The 14,442-nt window shown below is 39.2% G+C and overlaps 1 protein-coding gene across 1 annotated transcript; it reads left to right on the top strand.

Moving 5' to 3' along the window:
• The first annotated feature begins 185 nt into the window (after positions 1 to 185).
• On the top strand, positions 186 to 11,886 carry LOC119739416 (stimulated by retinoic acid gene 6 protein-like). Its single transcript, XM_038214363.1, has 20 exons — positions 186 to 573; positions 980 to 1,076; positions 1,633 to 1,718; positions 2,040 to 2,191; positions 3,175 to 3,304; positions 3,460 to 3,538; positions 3,788 to 3,874; positions 4,921 to 5,021; positions 5,233 to 5,288; positions 5,695 to 5,756; positions 6,339 to 6,411; positions 6,897 to 6,975; positions 7,367 to 7,442; positions 8,000 to 8,048; positions 8,730 to 8,820; positions 9,429 to 9,566; positions 9,734 to 9,897; positions 10,573 to 10,722; positions 11,282 to 11,500; positions 11,848 to 11,886. Exons 1-20 carry the CDS (start codon positions 527 to 529, stop codon positions 11,853 to 11,855), a joined length of 1,944 nt encoding a protein of 647 aa, XP_038070291.1. The 5' UTR covers positions 186 to 526; the 3' UTR covers positions 11,856 to 11,886.
• Positions 11,887 to 14,442: the final 2,556 nt, after the last annotated feature.

Genomic DNA, 14,442 nt, shown 5'->3' with positions numbered 1-14,442 from the left:
CCCGAAAGACACAACATTTTTTAATCGTCCTTTTTATACAACTCCGTAGAAAATCCTTGATGACTGGTGAACTGGATAAAAATCGCCACTTGAAGGAGTTTTTAAACTGTAAAAAGAGAAATTTCCCATGCCGCGATAATAGGGATGCCGCGATAATAGGGAGTCCGACTATACGCGGAAGCATTACATTTTGTCTTTTTAGTCCATGCATGGTCTGGTCCATGCATCTGCATCTGGTGAAGTACTACTCATCACTCCTTGTTGCATTGCACTTGGAGTAAATTTTATATGTTCGCTTTAAATTAAGGCATGTGTATATTATTGGTCTTTTTATTCGTAAGTCATCTCGAACTCCGAGCAAGCACAGTCTCTGTCAATCATTGTCAAAAAGTAACTCGACCGGTTTCTTGGAAAATGCCTGGCCGTATCGGGTGACGTACTGACGTGCGTCAAGTGAAACAAACTCGTGACACCTGGATAACTGTTATTGCTGAACTTGCTGTTCTTCTTCACCGTTGGTCCTCAAATGCTGTACTCATCGTGGAATCTTGACACCATGGAGGATTATTTTGGGTAGGTTCTCGGTGTGGTATTAAATCCTTACTTTTTAGAAGTGAGAACCCCATTAATTTAAAAACAAAAAAATTATAAAAGACTCACCAAAACAACTGACTAAATGACACTCAAAAGTGACATTCTGGTATTTTTGACACATCTTAACGGTTGATAATTACACCTTGAATATTAGTTTTAATTTTGTGGGAAGAGGGCAGTTTGATTTATGAGCCAATGATGGGAAATTAAGGGGTAATACTATAATAGTATGTAAAAGATGACGATGGCAAACAGAAAACAATAACCAAGATGGCAAAGTGCTTTCAAAATGAGTTTTTCGGTTCACGTTCACAGTCGAATATAAACGGCTAATCTTTTTATCAAATTTCACAGTTTTAATAAATCTCTTTTGTTTGCCAAACAGAGAGGATGTCTCCAACATGACCACCCCAGCTCCCGTCAACCCAGTCTGTACTTACTTTGTACTCAGAGTATGGATGCTGTACAGCCTCATACCAGCTGTAAGATTGTTCTTCTGACTGTCTTGTTAACCCTCTTACTATTTAAACAGTCACACTCAGTCAAAATTTCCATCCACTTCCCCTGCTATACTTTTCAGCCAGGCTAGTCACAAGCAGTCAGATCATATGTCAAGCAAGCACTGTGTGAGCAGTCAAATTCAGTCAACATGGTCAACAGACCATGAACAGACAAAGCAGGCAAATTGTTGGCACAGCTGGTTTATTAATCAACCACAGTCAAGCAAAGTTGCAGCAAGTTACATAAATAGTCACAGCCAGTCAATCCTGCCTTATGTTGGGTGGGAACCCTTAACTGTTAAAAACAGTCACTTGACTGATTTTGACTGAAAGGACAACTTGGCACAGAATGTATGTTTGCAAAGGAGGGTGTCATCAAATTTGCTGCTACCCTTATTTTACCGCAGTGGGGAAAATACCACAAAATATTGAAATATTGTAAAAAGACGATAAACCAGTCTTCTTCACTATCTTGCTTTCTCTGCAAGAAAAGGATTATTAGTGTTAATGCTTCATTTACACTTTTTTTATGTTTCAGGTTGCCATTTTGATTCTGTTTTGTTTTCTGGAGAAACGTGTGCACTTATGGCCATCTTTTTGCGGAGGGCGACCAGGTGTTGCATTGTAAGTTTGTAGTGTGTAACACAAAATGCTTAACCTGAGCAACAGTGGATCCAGGGAGGAGGGGGGGGGGGGGGGTTGAGGTGTCAAAGCCCTCCCATCCTCCCCCTATCCCCCTATCCCCCCCCCCCCCATATCGGACTGACAAATGTTCACTATTCCACTATAGAAACATTTAAGTGTTAAATTCTACAGTACAAACTTCGACTGAGAACACGTATTTCTTTTGGACAAATAAAATAAACAATTGGAAAATGTCCAATGTCCAACTGTAATTCGGCCTTTGTGGATGATAATGTAACATCCACCCTGTTATTGTTACAGCCCAGTCAACCTGGTGGACAGCTACACTGACCGCTGGTCCTTTGCATTTGCCTTTGGCAGCATGTCGACCAGCATGGCAGAGGCCATTATTGGCAATCAGAACATACTACTGGGTGATTACGATTACAGCCAAATCACTCCAATGTTGCAAGGTATGTTTCAAATAGGGGTGTGCATTTACCTGTAGTATGGGAACCAGGTACTCAACTGAAAAAATCACGGGTACCATTCAAAGAATTCCAATTCCAAAATTCAAATTTCGGAAGTTGCTGTTAAGATCTTCATAAATAGCTTTACGGTGTAAATTGTAACTTTCCCCAGGCATGCAACTTTTCCTCGGATCCGCTGAATTCCTCGTTTTTATTTCTCTGGAATGCCATTACAAATTGAAAAAACACTGTACAAAGTCTTTTGTCGTTTTGAATTTCCTCGTTTTTTTCCTAAATTCCCAGTTGCATGCCTGTTTCCCGAGCATTATAATTCCCCATGTAGCCTGGCTTTCATTTTGAAAATTCCCCACAAATGACATTCAAAACCTTTCTTTTTTAATGTCGGAAAAGTTACTGAGTAATTTGTGAAGTTGGTTACTGGTGCTCGATTTCATAATCTGAAATGGGTTCCTGACATCAGTGGTCGGGACATCAACGGACTGTAGAATGCAACACATGAATTGAAAAACACAACCTGTGTTCAGAACTGCAGTGATGGAGGGGGAGGGGCATAGAGCATCTATCTCTGTTCATTCCTGTAAACAGTTGGGGGGGGGGGGCATCACAATGTATGATATTTAGAGAGTGTTGGAGTGAATGCCCTCTTGCCTTTACCCCTGCTGCTGTCTGTGATTTAGATATGTAACTATTTGTGATGCGATCAAGCTAAATGAGTCGTTTGTCGGGAACGTTCATTTGGAGATACAGGCCAAAATAGGGCCACTTCATCACATCACTTCATCACATCTCTTGGTGTTCCGACTTCCATAATTTTTGAACTAAAGATGGTACCAGCATGCGGTTTCACAGCAGTAATGCTGAGATTGTGCTCCTTTCAAATCTGTAAAAAAAAAAAATTGACCAGGGTTGACATCACATTTATGTTATCAACACTCTGATGACGTTGTTCTGTTTTTATGATACAGGGACTGTGCGGTTTTTAGTGGTCATAGTCAATGCACTCATCATCAGTGTGGTATTCTACCCAATCCTACTCTGTCTCCGATCCAAGAAGATTCTGGGTAACATCCTCGGTCTGATCTATTGCACGGCTTGGTAAGATTCAAAACAATCTTTTAGACTAGAATTGAGGTATTCTCCAGGACCAGAGCATGTTGACTGAAACTTCTCATTCATCTCACATGGCATGTATCTGTAAATTTCTCCCGAAGGCATAACTTTTTTTCTGGTTATTTTTTATTCTCACACAGGTTTGCATGTTACATGATGTCAGTTGCATTTCAGTGTGACCTCGTTGAAGGCGACGGAGCAGTATTCGCTGTCATAAGGGTAAATGCGGGAAGTTAACCTTTGACCTCTCACCCTTGCACCCCTGAATCTGACAAAACCTGACAAAAATTGTGTGCCGATTCAAGGAACAACAATATTTATACCCTTAAACTCTGAAAAGTGCAAAGCCTCGAGAAGCAGTAAATTATTAATGTCTGTAAGGGTTTTTGAAGAGTAGTAACAAACGGAAGCTGATTGGGTCTTGTGTACGACTTCACTAATTTCTTACTTTTTGTTGTCAACATCCAGGAATTTGGAAGCTATGGATCGGGGACAATCTGCTTCCTGGCATTGATGATCCGTTTTTTAATTGGCCTCGTTAAAAACATTACAGTGGTGAGTTTTAGAAATGCAGTGCTTTACCTCTGACCAAAAAGCTGTGGTCGACATTGTAATCAAGTGATATTTGCCATAACAAGTCCATCACAAGTCATCACAAGTCATCACAAGTCATCACACGTCATCACACGTCATCACACGTCATCCAGTCAAGTCACAAGCTATCGGGGATGTAGTCAAGTCTGTCACAAGTCCATCACAAGTCCAGTCACAAGTAAATCACAAATAAATCAGAAGCCCTGTCACAAGTCCAGTCACAAGTCCAGTCACAAGTCCAGTCACAAGTCCAGTCACAAGTCCAGTCACAAGTCAAGACACAAGTCTGTCACAAGTCCAGTCACAAGTAAATCACAAGTCTGTCACAAGTAAATTACAAGTCTGTCACACATCTAGTCACAAGTAAATCACAAGTCCATCACAAGTCCAGTCACAAGTCCAGTCATAAGTAAATCACAAGTCCAGTCACAAGTAAATCGCAAGTCAACTCGACCGTAAATCACAAGTCTAGTCACAAATCCGGTCAAAATAGCATTAAATATAATTGCATAAGGCCAAAAAAAAGGCTCTGGTTTCTGGTCTGCGTGCGCGGCGTTGTAGCCATGCACGTCGGCAAAATTTAAAAAGAAAAATTTCAATGTATGATGTCTTAAAACCACCAAATTCACTGGTTTGACTGGAATCCTGCTGCTGCACAATTTTAACGTGTTTTTAGATGGGGTTACGATTGAGTATAAGCTTTATGTGGCCTCTCTGGGCTCCCATTCATTTTGCACTAAATTTAGTCGGGCACCATTTGCAGTCATCAGCCAACATTTGAAGACAAAAAAGTAATAAAAAAAATTAAAAAAAGAAGCCGCGTCTCCGCACCACTTATGGGACAAGCTCCATACCAGAAACAAGAGACTTTTTTTTTGACTTGCATCCAGCTTAAAGCTTTTTCTTTTAATCACACACGTTTTCGTGGAAAAAAAAAACACAATTCATAAAGTGAAACCTCCTCTTTGTTAGTTTGCTGAAATCTATTTTGTATTTTTTTTCCCCAGCTACTGGATAAAAGAATGGATTCATCCAAGATAAAGGATTTCACGATGACGCACTTCTACCACAGGGTTCTGTTTCTCCTGACACCACCGACTCCAAAAGTGTAAGTGAAACTTGTTTAGTTTTAATTTTTGAATAAGCAGAAAAAAGTGTTGAGTAGATTAACATGCTAAGCTAGAATCAGCTTAAACAATTCAAAAGATATGGACTCACTGCTAAGCGTGTTGGAGAGCAGCCCAGGGACGTTTTGTTGTGTAACTTGTTTTCTTTTTAACTTTCTACTTCTTAAGAAATTTTATTTTCCATCGTTGCAGGAAGAGTACACATCTACTTGAGCGTTTATTCCAGCGTTTTATTGGCACTGTGCCAGGTACGTTACATAATACTTGCAGATTCAAATCCTGTCGTATGCAGCTTTCTTCTTTCAACAAAAATAAATGGTACAAAATGTTTTGTACGATGTAATTTGTCCTGCACCCAAATTTTAAAAGCACTCTTTACCCAGTGCTACCCAAAGCTTGCAGGAAAAAAATCACAAGCTTACTTTGGTGGAATTGTTCAGACGTCTGCACTGGTATTTACGTGGTCATGGGTTCAAGCCCCACACGAGGAATCTTGTGTTTTTTTTCTCATAACATCTCCGACTGCACTGGGTTTACATTGATTACAAAATTAAGTTGGTAAATTGGGACAAGCAAGATATTGCAATTGTACAAAGTCAGTTTCTTGCCAGTTTATTTGATAATTTCTCTTTCTCTATTTGTTTCTTCGCCTAGGTTTCAGATTTTCCCGTCACAATATTTGCACTCTCGTCCTGTCGCTAGTCACAACCACCCAGGTCAGTTCACGTCTGGAATATTTGTTTTCGCTAAACTTCTGACCGTATCCCAAGAAATGAGTCCCAGATTGTACAAATTCGTTGTTCACATCTATTTGTGAGAGCATAACCAGCCCTTCGTTTTGATTCGTCACAAAGGCCTAACACGGGGCATTCTGATTATTATTGGGGTTATATAATGAATAATGAAAGGTTTGCGGAAACACCATGTGTGAATAATTTCTCAACTAAGAGAATGGTTCTGAAAAGAACCAGAGGTATAAACTCGACGTTCCGGTCAGTATACTCTGACTGTCTTCAGGAGAGTGCCTAAACTCTAAGAATTATTACTTTATGTGGGACTTGACGCTGTTGGAAAGCTCTGCACATCAGCGGATTTGGGAGAATTGATGAAGGTTCCCTTGCACGTAATGCCTGGTAAATTAGGGTTAAAAAGAATAGTTTTGTAGTGAATCACGTATTTACTCAAATTTAAAAACAGGCATCTGATCCAAGGTAAAGGAGAAAAAAAGTCAAAAGCTGGCAGTTAACACGCCAGAAACAAGTATCATAAAAAAAAGGTGATTTGTTCATTTTTCCAAGGTTGCCTTGGTATGGACGGCCAAATTGGAATCACTTTTGTTCGAGTCAGGCGACCCGGATGATAAAACTCTGAGTAAGTGTTTGGACAGCTTCTAAAACTTTCAGTTCTTCTCCGTGTGTGTGTCACGATTTTAAACTTGTATGGGCTCCGTGCTCAAAGTACCCCCTCAACGGTAAGAAAGGGAGAGTTGGGGGAGACCACTGCGAGAGACAATGGAATGCATCGCTGATAGTTGACGCTCACGCGAAGACGTTTTGGCTTCGTGACAATTTAGAATAAAGTAAAATGTGCGTACTTTGAGCTATCCGCCCTAGAATCAGTACGCACACGGGTGTGTTCTGTCCACTAGGCTATTGAAAGTGGTAAAAAAAAGCGCCCTCTCTTGTCCATGCACGAAGCCCATTGTCGCGAGCTTTTTTCTCGGGATGGCTGTTTCAAATCATTTTCCGTCTATCCATTTTATTTAGCGTACACTCTTGGATGGCCAGGCGCTAGATGATTTTATAACCAAAGTGTTTGATATGACATATTTATTATTTTTTTCCCCTTCCCAACAGAGATTTGCTTTTGGATTACCTGTGTCGTTTCCTTGGTTTTAACCTTTGTCTTCACCATCGATATGCAACTACGTTACAGGTAATCAAGCATCAGAAATTATTTCCTTTTGAGTGAATTATAAAAAAAAACCAAAGAAAAGAAAAGATGAATGACTCTTTTGTGTAAACATAATAAAAACGTAAGATGTATGTTCTCAGTCATTCAGTAACATTAGATAAACTATCAATCGAATATTATTCTGGAACTGATGTTTTGCAACTTGCGACGTTGCGTCCTAAACCTTCTGACTTTGTCAGGGAAGTTATGACCCGGTGGGCTGGTCATCAGTTGCTTAACATCGGAAGTTGTAAAACATGAATTCCAGAATAAGATTCATTTGATATTTCGTTATAAAAGTTTGCTACTTTGCGTATTACTCTGTTGAATTCTGTGAATTATTATTTGTAAACCCCCCCTTCCCCTTCCCCAGGAGGCACACTTTAAAGTTGTGGAGAGGAGATCGTTCCTTCTGCCCCGAGAAGAAAGCCACATTTGATAATATGATGGTGAGTAACATACAAACCGTCAGAAGAATGTTTAAGCTTCTGTCTTTGAAGTGTACTGTTTCTTGCATGTCATGGTTGAACAGTGTTTTTAGAAACAAGGCAGAAAAACCATTGTGTTTTTACCCTCGACCCTTTGGGAATGAAAATCATCCAATTTTTTTTGGGGGGGGGGGATGGTTTAAAGAAGACATTCTTTTTCACGGAAAGATAAGTTGGTTTGGTTGTTAAGGTTTAAGGTCAAAGTTACTCTAAAGAGAAAAGAAAGTTACCAAAATGCCTAGAAGGTCTGTTGTCATGTCTTTAAATTTGACAAAGGGTCCCCCTTAAAAAAAAACCAACAATTTGGTTTTGAGGTTGAATCCCCTTGCCTCCTTAAAAGTATTAATACATTTTTTTACATAATTTGACAAACCTTTCTTTCAGTGCTGAAATATTTAACAATAAAGTCCATTTTGAAATTAACCATGTGTTTCTCTTTTCACACAAAGAGCTGAGTGGGTTTCAAAAGCATAGTTTGGTTTTTCAACTGTTTTTTGATTCTTGATTTCAAACCACAGGGCTCAAGTCTGTATTATACAGGATATCATGTAGCATTTACAGCATGGGGTGAGTACGGGGTTGTTTTTTTTATCTTCACAGTCAAAAGAGTCAAAAAATATAAATTTCCAACGATTTTGTTCAACAGTTTACTTCATGTTTTTTTAAACACCCATCTAGCTATGTTTATGGTATGTGCCTCATGCGAGTGTTACTAAAAATCTCCTTATATGGAAATTGGCACGTGTGTGGCACGTTGTGTGTGGCACGTTCTGTGTGATGTGGCGCAGAATGCAGCTGTGCTGGTGTAGTGTGAATTTAGGACTCTATGAAGTAAGGAAAGATAATTTGGAGAGTGACTGGTCCATGTGATGGTTCAACCAATAAAAGGGTCAAAGGGACCAGATTTCATTGGAGTCCAAATTTCATGTAACACTGGAAAAAAGTGTTTAGAACCAGTCAGTTTTCATAAACCGTTTAAAACCACCCAGGTAGCAGGCTCTCGACCAATAGGAATGGGTAAACAGTCTTAGGTATTTATGAATGACACTTTTGGTTCCAGGTTGACTGGGAAAGTGTGATTTCATTTTTGGGGGGGGGGGGGCTATTTAATTTTTCCACCAGATTTATTTTCCATTATTTCTCTTTTTAGGTCTCCATCCTTGGGATAGACTTCTTACTAAAACTCTTTCAATCAATGTTGGTCATTTGTCCCTTCAACTTTTTTTTTTTATTTCTAACTTGCTTTAGGATTTTTGGTGCTGCAAGTTTTACTGTGGGCCCTGGTATTCCTCATTATAACATTCAAAGACAAAGTCCTTCATTACATTAAACTTTACTGGTAAGTAAAAAAAATAACCACCAATTCTCAACTAAGTAGCATATTTATTTGTCATGATTACTAATAGGAACATGGTGGAAATTGGCCTGCATCTGTCCAAATTTCTTATATTTTTCTTTGTTTAAAATAACACAACTGCTAACAACTAATATTGAATGGATTTGACCAGAAGGAAAGAAACATTTTATTTAAAAACTTTTTTTTTATAAAAATAGAAAGTTAGAGGGCCATATGTTTCAATTACGGATATTACTAAAATGTAACATGGTTTGTTGCTTTTGAGAAACGTCCCACTGGGCTCCAAACGCCAGAACCTAAATTCAAAATTTTGTCTAATTTATTGATGTAACAGCATTGGCAGTCAAATGTACCTGACAGATTGGAAAAAATCTTTTACTCCACGACTCTTATACTAGTTCTTTAAATTATGTGTTGTACACATATCAAAGATTACAAACATCGATAAATCTGAAAATTAAAAGAAAAATTACCCCAATTTGTTTGTTTTTTTGCATTTTTTCCACAATGACTTGTGCCAAGTTCTGTCTCACAATGTAATACACTGTAGTACAGTTACTGATGGGTTATATATGTCACTCTGTACACAGGTTGACCATTATCATAACTGGAGCGTTCTACTACAGCCAGATCTTCCTGTCGCGGATCGTTTTCCTCCAGAGGGCGCCAGACAGGGAGCAGTCCAGAATTGTCCGCAGCAGCGACATCTACCTGGGTCTGGATAATAGGTTGGAAAAGAGTAATTATGTCGTAAATGTTTGAGATAGTAGAAAATAGTATTGAACTTACATCACCCCGACACCTATTCCATCTTATGAATAATCTCTGAGATTTGATATGCTCCATGACTTTCCTAACTTTTGTTTAATGTCAAGAACTGTTTTGATTTTGACAGACGCATCTTCCATGTCACCATCTACATCACGCTGTTCATCAACTTCTTAGTGGGTCTCCTCAGCTGTTTCTTTCGCATCTTCATAGCGATTGTTCTGGAGACGGTTTTCATCGGTCGTTTGGACCGTTGCACCCTGATGCGTGGCTGGGAATCCTGGGACCAAGGTGGGTGTCTTTCCCTGTGCAATTCCCCCTGTTAGCACTTTGCATTTTGAAGTATTGGCTGCCAGACAATTATTCCGTTTTCTCGAAAGCAGAGTTCTGCCGACTGTTAAAGGTACATGTATACAACATTTGTTTTTGCTGCAATTTTCAGAAATGGATTTGGTGGTTGGTATATTATAGCAAATATTGTTACACTGATCTGTTTATGAGTTTTCCGTTCATACTTTTGCTGGAAAAACCAAGAAAAAATGCTGCTCTTGTAGTCTGGTTCCCTGACCGTACTTCAGACGAAATGAAGCAATTTATAGACGTCAGGGTATCGTTAGGGCAAGGAACCAGACTAGCTTGCTTGCACCCATTCGCGGATGTGTAACCGATTGCAAACAAAATGTGGACTTAACTAAATTTGGTAAAATGAGGGCAGTATTTGAAAACAGTCAGTTTTTTCCAACAATGGTCGGCGGACCATCGTTGGAAATTGATACAGAAATTCCACTTTTCTTGAAAATGACAGCACACCAGGTGCTATGATTTCACAGGATGCTTGAGACTGTTATTCACTTACAGTCAAGTAAGGTATTTCATAATAATTTAGTAGTTTTGTTTTGTTTTTTGAAGTTGGCAAATGTTGTTTATTACCTTTAAGTCCTAATTCATGTTTACTGCATCTTGTAGGTTTCCGGTCTTATGTGGGGTTCTTAGAGTTGGAAGTCGCTCACACTCATCCAGTCGTCATCACCTTCTGTCATTTCATCTTGTTGGATTTACACAAGCGCAAGAGAAGACTGGAACACAGTGACTTGGCTGTGCTGATCAATAATGCAGGTATGAAGGCAGGCTGTAGATATAACAGGTGTTCCAATTAAAGGCCATTAGTGTAGGGGGGTGTGGCCTAGTGATCAGGGTGCGTGACTCATGATCAGAGGGTCGGGGTTCAAATCCAGCTGCTGGCCATGTGATGTGCCCGTGGGCAAGCCCCTTGGGCAGGCTATAGAATAATAGGTGATCAATAAGGAGCCATTAATGTAGGGGGAGTGTGGCCTAGTGGTTAGGGCTCGAAGCTCATGATCAGAGGGTCAGGGGTTCAAATCCATCTGCTGTACAAATGTTGTGTCCTTGGGCAAGCCCCTTTACCCCGACTTGCCTCTGTCCAGGAGTTTAAATAGGTATCGGCATTAACAGATTAAGTGTCGGCATTAGATTCACAAGCTTTTTCAGGAGGGACTCAGACCCGCAACTTCCTGCTTTTCAATTAGTGCAAATGTCAAAAGTATTCTCCATTATTGCTGGAGTCTGGTTCAAAGCCGATGTAGTAGTGAGTACCACGATTAATAGTCAATCGTACTCGCCAGCAAAATTCAACTCGACTTCATGAACGTTGCAGAAAATGGAAGTGCCGAAGAGGAAAGGCTCATAGGAAAAATCCCGGACTCTGGAGTAGCAGCAGCCAGCTGGCTCAAGTCAAGGCAGGTCCGTAACAAGTGGCTAGTAGCTCTGACCCTAGCACGGAACCCCGAGCTGGTGATAGGACGGAAACTGGCTCTACTGGAGGCCCAACACAGGCAGAGATCACGAAATAGCAGTTTGGGGGTCAGCCAGACAGGTAATTCCTCCTCCAAAACATATCCAAGGATTTTGAAAAAAGTGTGAATTCAAATTTCTTGGGTCACATTAAAGGATGCTGACCAGGAACAAGGTTCTTACTGCTATCCTGTTGTCATAAAACGGTGCAATCTTGGATTAAAATCTAGGCACAATTTGGAGCACATTGCGAGACAAACATACGTTGTCCCTCAAATTCCTAAAAAAAAATGTCATGTGCAATCATGTTGTGCAACAATGCTCTCGAATGTTGTTTTTGGCATTGTGATCTTGACAGGGCAGGTAAGATCTTCGAAACTCATGAAATGCAGACTGCATGAAGGAGTAAATTTATCATTACATTTGCAGTGTTGTAGTTGAGAGACCCCACAAGCCCAACCGAGCCCATCACAAGCCCATCACAAGACCATCACAAGACCATCTCTAGACCATCACAAGATCAACACAAGACCATCGCAAGACAATTACAAGACCATCACAAGACCATCTCTAGACCATCACAAGATCAACACAAGAGCATCGCAAGACAATCACAAAACCATCGCAAGACCATCACAAGACCATCGCAAGACCATAGCAAGACCATCGCAAGACCATCGCAAGACCATCGCAAGACCATCGCAAGACCATCACAGACCATTACAAGACCATCACAACACCATCACAACACCATCAAAAGTCCATCACAAGACCTCCATGCAGTCTCAATTCAATTAAGTCAAAAGTCATTCAAATGAACTGCAACAAAGGCATTCCTTTGTCATTGTTTGCGGTCTGTTACTTGTGGCTGGTCTTGTGAATGGTCTTGTGCTTGCTCTCTACTTTAATACATAATTGTTTCTTGTCGCCTTATGTAAATAAAAGAAGAAAGATTTAGTAGGTCTGGTAGACCTACTTTTAATTTTTTTTATTTTTTTTTTATGAAGTACCGAATATAATCCCGAAAATGTGAAATGTGTTTTGTTCCATTTAAGGAGAAATTGGAAGACAGTTTCCAATTTCTGCATGATTTAATTATTGATTGGATGGTCAGTTGGGAGAATCCGTTAGTGGAGTGTTAGTGTCTGTTTCTATGTACTAAAGTAGGAATTTTGTTTAAAGAACATTACAAGCCAAATAACTTGTAGCTTTATGTAAATGGTTGAAAAAACAAAAGTAAAAGTTAATGATGGAAGTCTGTAAGTGTTTTACAGCGGCATTTAATTGAGCTATCATTCAAAAGTTCTAAATCAAAAAAGCTTCCGCCCTCTGCAAACTGCTTAACGACTAGAGTAGAAATTACAGGGCCTGCTGTGTTGGTGCTAGTACGGACCAATCTTTCTCAACGGCAAAATGTAGTTAATGAAGTTTGCTTAAATATAACTTGTTCTTAAAGGGAATATACAACATTTGCAAACATCACAAAATAAAACTACCAAGTTTTTGCGAAATACCTTAATAGGATGTTGGTAAATGACAGTCTAAAGCATCCTGTAAAATTATGGCACCTGGTATACTGTCATTTTCAAGAAAAGTGGTATTTTTGTATCAATTTCCAACGCTGATCGGCCAATCAGCGTTGGAAACAACTGGCTTTTTTTTTCAAATACTGGCCCCAATTGACCATTGCTCTTGTTTGCAATCGATTACAAACCTATGAACGGGTACGAGCCAGCTAGACTGGTTCCCTGACCTTACAATTCCCCAATGTATGTAAACTGCTCTGTTTCTTCTTATATGGAGTCAGGGAACCAGACTACAGGAAAATGATCGTTTTTCTTGGTTTTTATAGCATTTTCGAACCCAAAACCTCCAAAAAGTCAGTGTAACTATATTTGCTTTATATTTCCAACCCCCCAATTCCATCCATTTCTGAAAATTACAGCAAAAGCAAATGATGTATATTCCCTTTAATAGAAAATGTTACTCTGAAATAAATCCATGTGTTCAGCAGCTAGGTTTGTGGCCTGTTACTTGTTAGAAAATAGTGAGCTATATTTCTGTGTTTCATTTGCTCTTATACATTGACTAATAATCAGTTTCATGCATCGTTATTGGAGAAAAAAATGCTTTATGAGTTCTATGTAATGACGGCAGATGTATTTTATATTAAATTGATTAATGATTAGATGTGAGTGACATGTTTTTGTGGAAACAGGTTACTGCTGGTCTCACCAAAAAAAACCCCAGATCTATAGATATATTTTTTTAGATGGAATTATTTCAATTGCACAGATATGCTATATTCATATATTTTACTGGGTTTTGTTTGTATTTGTGTAGGAATCATTCAAAGGAATTTTTAAAAAGCCAAAGAAATCCTACAGTTAATTTTCATTTAATGATTAAAAACATGTACCAGATTCATCTCTTAATTCCTTTTTATTTTTGAAGAATTTATAAGATGAGCTAAAACGTGCCGTTTTTAAAAATCCTTTTGCAAATAAAAATATATATTATCAGATCTGACTTTTGTTTTGTGTTTGAGTTATTGAAATTTGCAAATTTATGTCAGTAAAAAAAATAATTCTCCCTTATTTGGAGGATGAATTGAAAATAAAGTAATTCTTTATAATAATATATCCCTTGTATTCAAGAAGGTGTCAACTTGGGTGTGTTTTGTACACTTTGACTTAAAACACTCATTAATTTGAAATTGTTACACTTGATACATTTAACAGGTGTTGAGGAACCTGATTTTCAAATAAGTCTGATATGTTTTTGAAATGTTTAGAATATAAAAAAAAATCTGGAATATAAATCCCTTTAAAAAAACACACAAAAAAACCCCCATACTTTTCCCTTATGATGGGGGCGCCCATTTTCTGGGGCGCTCATGGGTTTGGTAGGGGTTCCAAACTGGGGGTGAGGGCCGCTCGAGGTCCTTCCCCCCCCCCCCCCCCCCCCCCCCACCAACTTCAGATGGGAGAAGGGGGGGGGGGTCTACAAACTTTGGTTGGCAAG

This window comes from Patiria miniata, unplaced genomic scaffold (assembly GCF_015706575.1).
Source record: "Patiria miniata isolate m_02_andy unplaced genomic scaffold, ASM1570657v1 HiC_scaffold_30, whole genome shotgun sequence".
Classification (NCBI taxonomy): Eukaryota; Metazoa; Echinodermata; class Asteroidea; order Valvatida; family Asterinidae; genus Patiria; species Patiria miniata.
The sequence above is the reverse complement of the archived record's forward strand: the minus strand, read 5'-3'. Positions and strand labels throughout refer to the sequence as shown.